Raw genomic sequence first — 14,217 nt, 5'->3', positions numbered from 1 at the left:
ATATTTATTACAACGAATGTTAATCTAATTGAAAAATGTTTCGCATTGTAGAAACTTTATCGTTACTAATTTAATGAAATAATTTTAAATGTGAAAACAGGGAGAAAGTTTACATTTAGAGAAAGAGAATAATAATAATAATAATAATAATAATAAGAAGAAGAAGAAGAAGAAGAAGAAGATACGTAAAAAGACAAAAGAAAGGTGGAAGGATTCGAGTGCGAATCCGAAGAAGGGAGGGAAAGCGTGAGGGCGGAGGGCAAAGAGACATTCCGGTTGTCGAGTGGAGTTCCGAGAGCACTCGCTCACGGCGACGCTACCATTAATAATGACTTTGATGCATAACGCGACCATGCTATTATTCAAGCCGCCGTCCGCGTCTCTTTCTCGGTCCGAGTTCTCTTCCTACGGACCTCCCTCCACACAACCCTCTTCTATTCCCTTTCTCTTACTCTTTTTCTCCCTCTTGGACTTGGTTCAGGATTTACGGCGCATTGTAGCGACGACGGGACGCGCCTGTCTTTCGCGGTTGGAGCTTCGACGCCGCGAAAAATTCCTTTTATTATCCTCTTTTTTTTTTCTTTTATTTCATCATTCAACGCTCTCCGGTAACTATTTAGCGAACTCCGTTTTCATTTGAATGCTTATGCATTGTACATAAGTACCTATTTATGTTAATATACAACTCATACAATTTGATTTATAATTTATCATAATAATTATTTGTTTAGAGTAAGAGATTATTTTCTTTTCTTAAAATAAAACAATTCACTTAAACAAGCAAAAAGATTCGCGTCCTGTTCGCGATGAAACGTTACGAGTCTGATGACGAACTTGCTGACGGGCTTTAATTAGCGACAAGGAAAGAGATTAGACGAACTGGTAGGAGTAACTAGCGCGGACTTTTGCCGTCACTAATGCATCTCGGAATGGGATTCCGTTGAGGGCTCTTCTTCGAGAAAGGAGGAGGGAGGGTGGGAGTTAGGGGGGTGCTTGCCGACAATTTCAGGAGCGATTAGCCGTCACGCTCTGAGTTATGCGTTTACTAAACGGAGCACCGTGGCCCATTGAGAGCAGAGACTCACTTTTCGTAAAAATAGAGCTTGCCTAGCTATCCTCGTTTATCACCCACGATACTCTCTCTTTCTTTCTTTCTCTTTCTATTGGTCGCACGCGTGCTAGTAGTAGATACGCGAGGGTGGCTCGCGCCTAAGGTCGAAGAAAAAACTGGCCCAGTTATCTTTCTTCTGGTTTAAAGCCTCCGACGTTCGTACTCCTTCTATTTTTGGGCCTCCTCGGAATGAGATTTAAAAATGAAATCGTCAGCGAGCTACCTACGTGGCGGCACTCTCTTTTTTTTCCTTTTCTTTCTTTTTTTTTTTGTCAAGTATAAAAGAAACATGTTTTTCCCGCATTAAATAAAGAAAAAAAATCTTTGTTCGTTCGTTCGAATTTAATTTAAGTTTCTCGTTTCAGGTCGAACTTACAACGATTTGAATCAGTACCCAGTTTTTCCTTGGGTTCTGACTAATTATGAAACTAAGGAACTCGATTTGAGCTTACCCAGTAATTATCGCGACCTGTCAAAGGTAAGAATCCTTTCCTAATCGTATTTCAAACATTTCATATTTAATATAATCTTGTAAAATTCTTTTTTTTTTAGCCAATCGGTGCTTTGAACCCAAGTAGGAGAGCTTATTTCGAAGAACGTTTCCAAAGTTGGGAACATGACAGCATACCACCATTCCATTATGGAACTCATTATTCCACCGCTGCATTTGTCTTGAATTGGATGATACGCGTGGTAAGTTATTATTACTTGTTTATTTTTTAGATCTTTATTTTGGTGTGTAATATTATATTGATGAATATATTCGAAAAATTTGGATCATTAAATTTAAAATTAGGGATTTTGAATATCAGCAAATATTTTTCCCTCGCTCTAACCGGAAAACATTTCACAGTTGGATTTTCAAAGAGATCCATAAATTCTTTGGATACGTCAAGAAAAATAATTCTAAACGTGTAGTACATCGCTCTGTCATGGCGTTTACGACTCCGCGATTCGATTTACCGATCCTAGTACTTTTGAATGCTGTCCAACGCCCTTTCGTTTAACTATCAGCGAAACGAGCATTTTGCAACGAGGATCTTGAGACGAGAGAAAGAGCTCGTTGATTTTCCTATTCCTCAAGCGTTTTATCGTTTAATCGACCATGTCGTAAAGAAATTATGACTTTATAGCTTGCTGTTCACAGTTATTCGAGACGTGTCCAAAGAATTCCACGACCGTTCGAAGATTCTCGAAGACATGAAATGTGATATTTATTTATAGTCTCTTTTATACATTTTCAAATATTTTATTACACCGTTCAATTAATTGTGTCGAAGTTTTATTCTTAAATAAATATCGTGAAATTTTTCGAATTATTATCTATCCTATAGATTGTGGACGGATTTTATTAAATTTAATAAAAATAAATGCAACGAGATATTGAATTTTGAGAAAGGGTAATTAATCCAGCGCAGGATTCGTTCCGCTATACATCAACGTAGGATGAAAACCGAATGGTAGATGCCAGAATAAAGTGGTCCTTATAAAGTGCCCTTAAGTGGCCGTTTAAAGTGGTGCCGCCTCTACCACGCCTCGTCACCCGCCCTTTTTTCATGCTTCCGGTCATCGAAACAGGATGAGATTTACGCACTGACATTAGTTAACTTTGCTCTTTCCTTTCATCGTATAAAACGTTGACGAAAATACGTTCTTTTTTAACGTCGTATTTAATACTTTAACTGTACTCCAATTTTATTTTAAAATGCATATATATATTTGCGATATGCGTGAAAAAATAATTAAATATAATCTATGGAAAATAACATTTGTTTAAAGTTAAGTATTACTTGAGTCATTTAAGATGTAATAAATTGATTTTTAGGAACCAATGACTACAATGTTTTTGGCACTCCAAGGTGGAAAGTTTGATCATCCGAATAGACTGTTCTCATCCATTGCCCTTTCCTGGAAGAACTGTCAGCGCGATACATCGGATGTCAAGGTTCGTTGCGTTGTAAATGTTGTATATGCCAGTGGTCAGCCCAGCTCGAAATCTATTTACATATCAGAGGCGTGTTTTTTTGCTTTGCCTTCTTCCTAAAGAAACATCCTATAGTTCTTCCTCGTCCTGTCTACCGTGTTGTTATCGCGACTGTTGTAATAATAAATTTGCCGTCCTCGTTTACAGGAACTTATCCCAGAATTCTTCTTCCTACCGGAAATGCTTGTCAACAGCAATCGTTATCGTCTCGGTAGACAGGAAGACGGTAGCTCAGTCGGTGACGTTGAATTACCTCCTTGGGCATCTTCACCTGAAGAATTTATAAGGATCAACCGAATGGTAAATCGTAGATTACTCTTAATCGATCAAACTCTTACGAATCTGTAACTTAATTATCTTATTATATTTTCAGGCACTCGAGTCCGAATTCGTATCTTGTCAATTACATCAATGGATCGATTTAATATTCGGTTACAAGCAGAAAGGTTAGTTATCGTTCATTAAAAATGGATATTTTAGAAAGAAAGTTTTTTTCTTTCGATCTACATTTCGAAATCATTTTTTAATCATATTTACTTATAATTTATACTGAAAAGAAAGTATTGTGCTTATTCGTCATTATTCGTATATACATGAGTATAGATTTGAAACATTGAATATTTTTTTACTAATTATGTAATACAATGAATTTCGATAGAAAATACTAAAATTAATTTTCTTGTGGGATGTGGTGTGTTTGGAAATTGAGATACTGTGGTTCGCACAATGTTACGAGTCGTGCGAGAATAAATCAGAAGCGAGTATTAGAACAAGGCTAGTCGAGTCAGATTGAATTTCGGAGGATGTTAATTACCGGTGGCGCCTCTATATCCGGCGCTTCTTCGAAGATGCTCCTTCTCTTTCGTGAGAAGACTAGGATAGTATATGTGTGAGAAAGAGAAGGGTGGCGAGCGTATGGAAGGAATTAGTCTTTAGTTAGCTTCCATCCTTACCACCACCGTGTCTTGAGCAATTAGGCACGTGTGCCGAGTGCGACAATGCGTCTCACTCGTAATATGCAACACGTTTTAAAGATTGCCAGCCAGCCAGCCAGCCAGCTGAAAGTAGCGCCAAACGGAAATACCGACTACGAATGATCTTGAAAATTGTCTTGACATATGAAGACTTGAAATATTTCAAAAAATTGTAATCATTTGAAACTAAGAAAAAAACTTTTTTGATAATTATAAGCTAAAAAGAATCGATAATAATTGATATTAAGGAATCAGAAAAATTTTTGTTTATTTTGGATGATTCCATTTAAATCAATGATTGGATTTATCAAGAAATTAACTTAAAAGTATAATATATCTATAAAAAGTCAAGAAAATATTTTCTCTAATAGAATTGCATTTAATTTGAATAGGTCCTGAGGCAGTACGAGCCACAAACGTATTCTATTATCTCACATATGAAGGTAGTGTGGATTTGGAAGCGATAACAGATCCGATGATGAAAGAAGCGATAGAAAATCAAATAAGAAACTTTGGACAGACTCCGTCGCAGCTTTTAATGGAGCCCCATCCACCCAGAAGTTCAGCTATGCATTTGGTGAGTTTTTCGAAAAACGCATTTTGATGTTTTTCATTATTTAAACATTTGTTGTCATGGTTCTTGGCGAATCCTTCGAACATACGTGGATTCGACGTAGAAACAAATATTCCGAGAAAAGGTTACAGAGCTATATTAGTTCATCGATAAGCTACGTACCCTTTTCTCTACGATTTAGGATACTTTATGGACCTCTTCGACGAAGCTGCATAAGACTCTTCCCATTTTGCAGTCACCGATGATGTTCTCCAGTATACCGGATGACGTTTGCATGACAATCAAGTTCCCATCAAACTCACCGATCTGTCATATATCAGCCAATACCTATCCACAATTACCATTACCATCGGTCGTTACTGTTACAACCGGACAACAATTCGCTGTTAATCGATGGAATACCAATTATGCTGGTAGAAATTGCGAATATTATAACACATTCTATTTTACATACAAGTAAGATCAGGAGAATAATGTATCTGATAATAATCTGTTTTTTTGTAGCATCGGTACAATCCCCAAGTTATGCCGATACACCTCAAGCTCAAGCAGCAAATCAACCTCTTTCTATGGATCCAGTTCTATGTGAGTTTTTGAAATCTTAAAAGAATAACTTTCTGTCTCTCTAACATAAACAATCATATAATTGTTTTTTTAGCTCAAACAGCAAATAGTTCGAATCCAGCGTTGCGTCGCCACTTAGGTGACAATTTCAGTCAGAAATTAAAAATTCGAAGCAATTGTTTCGTTACCACAGTGGATAGTCGATTTTTGGTAGCTTGTGGTTTTTGGGATAACAGTTTTCGTGTATTCTCAACTGAGACAGGTAACCAAATAAATAATGAATGATAATTGACTTGTTCAAGTATTTTAATATCAAATAATTTGTATTGAATATAACAGTAATTAATTATTTTAATATCAAATCTCTTTAAAATAAATGTATTATTCTAGCCAAAATCGTCCAGATTGTCTTCGGTCATTACGGCGTGGTAACATGTTTATCTCGTAGCGAATGCAACATCACTTCCGATTGTTATATTGCTTCCGGAAGTGCCGATTGTACGGTATTATTATGGCATTGGAATGCTAGAACGCAGACGATTGTTGGTGAAGGTGAAGCACCTGCTCCTCGTGCTACATTGACCGGTCATGAGCAACCGGTCACGGCTGTTGTCATTTCGGCCGAATTGGGCTTGGTCGTGTCCGGTTCATACTGTACGTGAATTTTCTTTGATTGCATATAATGTTCTTTTAATGATATTATTCATATAAGATTTATTTAAAATTGTAAGTAAAATCGGTAAATATTTAAATTCGTTATTTGATTTTCTTAAAATCCAGATGGACCTGTTTTGGTACACACGACGTTCGGTGATCTTCTAAGATCCCTCGAGGCACCAAATGGATTTTCATCTCCCGAGAATATTGCTATGTCGCGGGAAGGTGTAATCGTTGTAAATTATGAACGTGGACACGTCGCAGCTTTCACCATTAATGGAAAGCGTCTACGTCATGAATCGCACAACGATAATCTTCAGGTACAAATGACGTTAGAATCATCGTCGATTGGTCGATAAATTCATGGATTTAACGCCATATTTACATTTTCCTATAGTGCTTGCTGTTGAGCAGAGACGGCGAGTATCTGATGACCGGTGGTGACAAAGGGATCGTAGAAGTTTGGCGAACGTTTAATCTTGCTCTACTATACGCTTTTCCAGCTTGCGAGAGCAGCGTGCGTTCTCTGGCACTCTCTCACGATCAAAAGTAAGTATCGCAATTTAAATGATCGGTAAGTACGATCGATCAATTTCTTTCAATTTTTATTATTCCATTTTCTATGATAAATTTCATTTTTCCATTAAAATCATTTGACTGATATATATCTCGTTTTAGGTTTCTGCTAGCCGGTCTAGCTAATGGTTCGATCGTAATATTCCACATCGATTTCAACAGGTGGCATCATGAATTCCAGCAACGTTACTGAAACTGCTGCTTCTTCCTCCTCTAGCGAGCGAACGCTTTTTCGCGTTCTTTCGCGAAGATCGACTAAGCGAGTACGGATCTTTACAAAATCTGTGCCGGAAAACAACAACGACACGCTTATTCCAAATATCGACGAGTAAGGAACTATAAAAAACAAAGATGGTCAGTGTTTCTGTGCAAGGAAGAGTTTAAGAAAAAAAGCAAGCATAGGGAAGGACGAATCCGTATTAAATAATTCACAATTATTCCGCGTTCAGCAATAAGCTCGCTTTTTACAGATTGGATAAGAACAAAAGTAGTACTTTTTCAAACGTTTTATGAAGAGAAAATATTTGAACATTGCTGATAGTGAAAGAAAGAGAGAGAGAGAGAGTGAAAAATAGTGTGAGAGAGAGAAAAGTCGATAGTGAAGACAAATATTCGCTCGATTTTCGCACGTTCATTTTCCCCTTCTCTAATATTGAAATGGACTGTCGGAAAAACGAGAAAGAAATTCTTTTTCAATTTTCCAACAGTCCTGATCGATGAGAGTTAAGCTCGCTTTGAGCTTTATAATCGAGCGATTAACACGCTCAATGCTAGTCAATTAATCAAGACACGGAAGTAGCCAAGTTATTCTCACGTTTTCGATAAACAAAGCGGATCGGAATTGACAATGAAAAAATAAAGAAAATAATTAAAAATATTTAAAAAAAAAAGAAAAAAGAAAGAAAAAAGAAAAAAGATAAAAATATAAGAAAAGGATTTGCGAAGACGAGAGGAAAATCTAAAAAAAGAAGAAATAAAAAACAAACAAAGAAATAAGTAATGCTGACGTAACACGCACGGCAAATCGCGAGTCGTTTAAAAGTCGCGTTATTTGGTTTTTCTTCGGCTGTGTACAGGAAATCGGAGCGCGTAAAAATTTATTTTTACGCCTCTAATTGCGCGGGTTCATTCATAATTCTCGTACTCAAAGCCATTATAATTCCGTTTCTTTTATCCTTCATTAGTAACTCTTTTCTTGTAAATAATGAATCGCCGTTTTATGTAAACATTATATAAACATATAGATATATACAAACATACACACACAAACATATATGCATATATACATTAATAAAAGGCGTGCGGATACTTAAAAATAAGAGAATTACAAACAATACACAGACACATATGCTTTCGTTAGAGTTAGGATAAACGATTTGGATTAAATAAAAACAAATACAAAAAAAAAGAACAAAAATATGAAAAAAAGAAAAAGAGAAAAAATGCAGTAGAAAGGAAACTTCATTACATTACAAAAGAGTCTTTAAAAAATTAGAGAGAAAAAACGAGAAAAAGAATTACGTCACTCTCACGGTTTTTCAACCTATTTCGGTTAAGAGTATGCGAGCAGCATCTCCCTGAGTTTTGAGGCACGCGAAATGAAAATGGTAGAGATAAATGAATAAAAAAATAAAGAAAGAGAGAAAGAGAGAAAAAATAAGTTAATGCGAGACAAATGGAATTCTCTTCTTTATATACTCTGCCGTCCGCAAAGCTTTTATATAATCCATATAATCTATGCTAACAAACACTTTCCTGAATCACTCCTGCTATCTATTTAAGATCCCATTCCCCCATAATCCGACTTACTATATGCACTTAAGAAAGCCTTTCCCTGTTTACTACACACCTTTTATCCTTGACCTACCCTTATCCAACATTCGCGTCCTTCGAAAAAAGATCCTAATTTTATCAAAGCCGTCCAGCTTAACTTTTTGCGAGGATATTTCTTGGTATTTTCGCACACGAGATATATAATCAGCAGATCGATTACATTACATAGGCTAAAGAAATGTGTGGTTTTAAACATCTCGAATTCATTCTGACATTGGTTCTTTGTATCATCGAAGGATCTACATTTCTTCTTTTGCTAATGGGCGTCGCGCGCCCATCGTGAAAGTTGATATTGTGTGATAGATAGAATGAATGAGAGAAAAAAAAAGAGAGAGAAAGTATATTACGTGTGTAAGAGAAATAACGAGAGTTCGAATGATTTAAGATGACAGCGAAATATCTTGATTAGAAGAAAAGAAAAAAAAAAAAGATCGATATTAAATTACTCTGAAATTGATTTTTAATAGAATTTGTACGAAGTCGTTTTTACATGAGAAATAAATAAAACAGAGAATGATCACATTGGAAATGAGAATATGATCATTTTGCCGTATTACTTTTCTCAATAGATCAAGATTTTTCGTAACTCGAAAATAAAGAACTCTCGTGGTATGGATGCTATTGAAAAAGATAAATAAAAGCACGTATAACTTCTTCGAGTCGTTTGCACTTAGTCTTTGATGCACGCTTTCTTCGAGCGTACGACTCATCGTCCTCGCTTCGTTTCGCTTTGCACAACGACACAAAATTAATCGAGCTGTCTCGCTAGACAATCGTTTTTACCCGCGCGAGAGCACGCTAATTACCGCGATAGAAAAAGACAAGTGTTGATATCGGTTAAGTGTGTTATAGCATTTGCATTTTTTTCGAAGACTTCAGGGAAAGGTCTTTGTGTTGCGAGGTGGGACGAAGGAACGAAAATAGGTGTGAAACAAATTCTGTACGAATGAGAAAGAGAGAGTTTTCTTCAAAGAATATAACAAAAATCATATGCGGAATTCGTGTTTACGGACTCGCGGAGGCTATTTTTCGCGATTCCATTGAAGTACAATAGGATTCGTTATATTAAGAATAGTTGGACAAAAATGGATTTGAAAATCGATCTTCTCATTTTGACGATAAAATTAAATTAAGAATTTTAACATTAATCTTCATATCTTCGTAAAGTTTTATACTTTCGTTTGAAACTCCTTTTATGCATTTATCTCAATGATCTTAGATATTTTCTATTACAGATATATAATTATAATTATAACACATTTATTATATATTATAAATCGACCAAGTAATTCAATGTTACGCACGTCATGAATCTGCATAGATCGAAATCCATTTACCGCGTCGTCGACATTTATTTAAAAGGTTCGAATGATAAACAGCTCAGGATGCTAAGCTAGTCAGAGACGACTTCTCTTTTATAGAAGCAGAGGACAAAGATGAAAATAGTCGCGAACGAGGGTCTGCGTGGTCCGTATCGATCATAGATGTTGATATAATATTTAAAGGAATTCTTAACGCTGTTATTGTCTACGGCTTAAGTGTAAAAATTGTAGGATCGCATGGTGCCGTCGTTTGTACTGTTCGAATTTCACGCAATTCAACTGTCGAGAATTAAATATGAAAATCGATGCACGAAATTGCGTTGATGCTTGCATCCGACAATGGATCGATCGATCCTCTCGATCGCTTCTCGTACGTATGGTAATACATCATTATTGATGATGATGATGATGATGGTGATTATAATAATTATTTTTATTATGTTTATTATAACTATAATGGTTATGATTATATTACTTTTATTGATATAATTACTAGTATTAATATAGAAAGGTAAGGAAATCTTAACAAAAAATAATTAAAAATAAAAATAAAATAAAAGATAATGTTTCGTGTGCAACGTGTTAAATAATGGTAATATTCGCCAAATCGTTGTGAATGCATTCTTTTCTGATGATCGTAAAATGTTTCCTTCGCAGGAGAAACAAAAAATGGGATTTAATTATTATAGGCGCGATAGGGGAAACATGTGTACGTGTATGTGTGTGTGTGTGTTAGCGAATGAAAGGAAACGAATGAAAGATACGACGAAGGTCGAAGAAAGTGGTGGCAATAGGAAAGAAAGAGTCGTGCCTGATGCTTGTAAGCACAGTATGATTAGTTTTCTCGTAAACGTGTAAGAATGTATTTCTATCGCCCATGTAATCCTTTTACGTGTACTTAAATGTACAGGCGCATATTATCGACGTCTTATTTTCGCTACTAATGAGAGTGTGAGAGAGAGTATATGAGAGAAAAAAAGAGAGAGAGGAATGTATGAAGAAAAAGAATAACGTGGAAAGTCACACACGTAACAAACACATACATACACACACACATACACATACACATACATTCAGGCACACACACGTAACACACTACTACGTAAACGTTTATCAAGCGATTTCCTGCTTTCCCTCTCGACCTAATGTTTTTCCGCCGACGTTAGAAAGAATCCAATTGTTATTATTATCATCATTATAACAATCAGTACGATAACAAAGGAAATTATTCTACTAAGATTTTCTTTTTCTATCGAGCGACGTGGGAAAAACTTTCGTTCGAGAAAAGCAGTAATTTAAAAACATCGTCGATGAACGTGTCTCTAGTGGTGCGAACAAATTTCATGTAAAATGATAAAAAAAAGAAAAAAAGAAAATAAAAAAGAAAAAACAAAAGGAAAGCAACAAAAAAAAAAATAAACAAAAAGAGAAGAAAGCAAAATGTGACGTGAAAAGAAGAATTTTTATATTTGTTTATAGATGTGTGAGAATGCTGCACTTTTCGAGCATGTGTTAGTGAATTCCCTCCATATTGCTATATATAAATACATATAAAAGGAAGTTAAAAGAAGCAACAACAACAAAAAGAAAAAGAGAATAAAAAGTAAAAATGAAGAATGGTAAATAACAAGTCGATTTTCTGTCCGAACTTGTGTGTGACTTCAGTATATATAAATATATATATATATACATAAAATATATTGCTACTATTTTAAATAACGCTAAGTACAACGCTACGAGAGTTTGCCTATAATTATATTATTACGATTATTACATTCTATTGTCATTATTATATCGATTAGTATCCTTATTGGATTAATACGGATTATGAATTATATCGAATAAACGTACTTAACATTACGGATGAGCAAAGAAAGTGGAGGAAAAAAAAAAAAAAGAAAATAAGAAAAACACGATGAAAAACAAATAAAAAGAGAAAAGTAATAAAAGGAAGAAAAAGATAATAGCTTGGGGGAGGGGAAGTTAGGAGTATTACTATAAATTTGTATATGATACATATGTAACAAGAGAACAAAAAAAAAAAAAACAAAGTTAATGCCCAAATTAATTAATGTTCTTGCGTGTTGAGCAAACGATAACAGGGATATGTTTTACTTAATTTAGATAATCGGTCTTTAAACTATTAGGCCGATATTAAAAAAAAAAAAAAAAAAAAAAAAAAAAAAAAAAAGAAAAAAATAAAAAGAAAAAAGAGAGAGCTACGAAGAACATAAATCAGTAGAGATACTCTCGAGCTCGTAAAAAAAGGAACATTTTCTTAATCGATTCGTTCGTACCTACACGAAGGGCTGCCTGTAGTATTATTATAAAACTATGATAGAGATTAATCGACGTGTTCGTAACGATTCATCGCAAATTTCGAATAGGAAAAAATTGATGAAAGGAAAAGAATGAAGAGAAAGTAAAAAATAAAAAAAAAATAAGAAAATCGATTAGACATTTTCGTTTTGAATCGTTTCGAATACTCGCCTTCATCGATCCTTCGTTTCGTTATTCGCGGCGTTTAAGAGCGACGGGGAAAAACGAAAGACATTCCGAACAAAAAATATAACTGCAGGACATTACGAAGGAAAAGAACCGATTTTTAGTCCGATCGTTTTAGCGGATAGATTTGTAAGATCGGAAGAATAACAAACAAACCAAAAGAAAAAAACAAGAAAAGAGATAAAAAAAAAAAAAACGAATTAAACGATTCAATGAGTGCATAAACGTTACTGGAAAAAAATGCTTGCTTTACGATTTCGCATAATAGTGTTTTTAAATATTGCAGTGAGGAATATCTGAAAAAAATTGGAGCTTAGATGCTCCGACTTTACTTACCGTAAGATCGTTCTGCGGTATCCCTGGTGTGTTCCTCTTTAAAATCTAATGTTATGTAGATCGATTTTGTATAATTCTTACGAATTTAATAAAACTCAAAATCCCCCCCGCGTTTAAAAGATGATATAGATGAATGAATTGATAAAAGGAAAACAAAAGGAACCAAGAACGATCTTTGAAAGATCTTTGATTTTCCGACGAAGCCAAAATCGTAATTAAAAAATCGTTGATCGATAGGAATGAGTCGTGTGATTTTATCGAGTTATCGTTTTTTCGCGAACAAAAAGATAAAAAAAGAGAAAAATAAAAATAACATCCGAGAGGAGGAGAAATACGGTGTAGAAGTTTATTCCCGCCACTTTTAACGAGTACGTATTAGGTAGAAAGGTACTTAAGTCGTTGCTACCACATTACCAATATAAGCTCCATTGCTTATTTTATACTTAGAATTATCGTAACGTTTCGATTTAGAAGTAACATAATGGGAAAGTTGTATCTTTAGCTTAAGATTAGATTAAAATCTGTAAACATAAGTAGTCAAATAAATGAAAAATACATTTGATGTTGCAGACGATTTTTCTTATTTGCCAAAACGCTGAGAAATATTTTTTTTTTATAAATATTATATATAATATATTTGCATATATTATTTAAAAAGAGTTTTTTTAATATTTGTTGTATTTTCCACATAATACGTTTTTAAGGAAAATTAAGATCGATAAAATGTAATTATGGAGAGTAATAACAAATTTATGATTTATATGGATTTATTTGTTTTCTTCACAATCACAATACAGGACGTCGCACGCCCAAATATACAGTATAGATATGTAATCGTTAGAAAAGTATGCATATCATCGATCTAGAGTCATTTATTACATTCATTAATAGAAGTATATGCGTTTCACGATCACTTTCGTGTTGAAAAAGGGATTTTCATTATGAACGAGGCTACCATGCAATCAATTTATACGATTAACCTTTCGTTATTTCAATCAGGGATGGAAAACCTTCTTTTAAAGTATTGTACTTTTTTTATATACTTATTTATTTTTACTTATTTATACTTATAGATATAAAAAAAAGTATACGTAAATGTAAAAGTACAATAATTGTTAACTTTCGATATGCAATCGTGACAAATGTTTCTAATTAATAGTTGATCCTTTTATCTTTTCATTTATAATCGACATAATTTAACAAAAAAGACGGAATAATTTGCTTACTAAATAGTACGTATTTTTGTTTCTCTCAATATAAATAGTATTATTAAATAGTATTTCACCCACTTTCGGGATTCAGTCGTTTCCATCCCTGTTCTTTCTTAAAATGGTTCTTCAATACGTAGAGTCCTTACGTATTTATAATTTATAGGTGGAAGGTACGCGTATACTCAAATGCCATCTATCATTGACAGGCAGTGACAGATTCTCAGAAAAGTTTTCTTATTTTTCGTGTAGTTTACACGATGCTCATTAAAAGTAGATATTATTATGTTGATCTTCTTTCTAATATATCGATTATTTTGATATTTCATGTTTAAAAAGGAAAAAAAAGAAAGTACTTTTATGAAATTTTTCGCATAATTATAACTAATATTACTTTAAGATTTGAATTAAAGTTATCAACAAAATTAATTCATTATTCTTATTTCAAATATTAAATTTGATTTGATTAGTTTGTTCATGAACTTAGAAAATATTATTTAATTATAAATAACACTAATTGTGTGTATAATAAATTATTGGCAAAATAAAATAATCATCTAGATATTAATTTCT

At 34.0% G+C, this 14,217-nt stretch overlaps 1 protein-coding gene across 17 annotated transcripts in view; it reads left to right on the top strand.

Moving 5' to 3' along the window:
* The window catches only part of LOC106784764 (neurobeachin), a 193,670-nt gene extending 180,665 nt beyond the window's left edge, over window positions 1–13,005 (top strand). For 11 of the 17 annotated variants that reach the window (XM_014744632.1, XM_014744714.1, XM_014744705.1 and 8 more), the window contains 13 exons: window positions 1,477–1,589; window positions 1,664–1,804; window positions 2,937–3,056; window positions 3,243–3,395; window positions 3,469–3,541; window positions 4,462–4,646; window positions 4,825–5,056; window positions 5,148–5,228; window positions 5,302–5,469; window positions 5,598–5,861; window positions 5,988–6,184; window positions 6,262–6,413; window positions 6,543–13,005. In XM_014744632.1, coding sequence (XP_014600118.1) covers window positions 1,477–1,589; window positions 1,664–1,804; window positions 2,937–3,056; window positions 3,243–3,395; window positions 3,469–3,541; window positions 4,462–4,646; window positions 4,825–5,056; window positions 5,148–5,228; window positions 5,302–5,469; window positions 5,598–5,861; window positions 5,988–6,184; window positions 6,262–6,413; window positions 6,543–6,633 — 1,970 coding nt within the window. In that variant the 3' untranslated portion in view covers window positions 6,634–13,005. The remainder of the gene's footprint in view (window positions 1–1,476; window positions 1,590–1,663; window positions 1,805–2,936; window positions 3,057–3,242; window positions 3,396–3,468; window positions 3,542–4,461; window positions 4,647–4,824; window positions 5,057–5,147; window positions 5,229–5,301; window positions 5,470–5,597; window positions 5,862–5,987; window positions 6,185–6,261; window positions 6,414–6,542) is intronic. The other 6 variants (XM_014744676.1, XM_014744750.1, XM_014744763.1 and 3 more) reach the window with 1 other exon arrangement.
* The last annotated feature ends 1,212 nt before the right edge of the window (window positions 13,006–14,217 follow it).

This window comes from Polistes canadensis, unplaced genomic scaffold (genome assembly GCF_001313835.1).
Source record: "Polistes canadensis isolate GaletaPanama2010 unplaced genomic scaffold, ASM131383v1 scaffold_2, whole genome shotgun sequence".
Lineage (NCBI taxonomy): Eukaryota > Metazoa > Arthropoda > Insecta > Hymenoptera > Vespidae > Polistes > Polistes canadensis.
The sequence above is the reverse complement of the archived record's forward strand: the minus strand, read 5'-3'. Positions and strand labels throughout refer to the sequence as shown.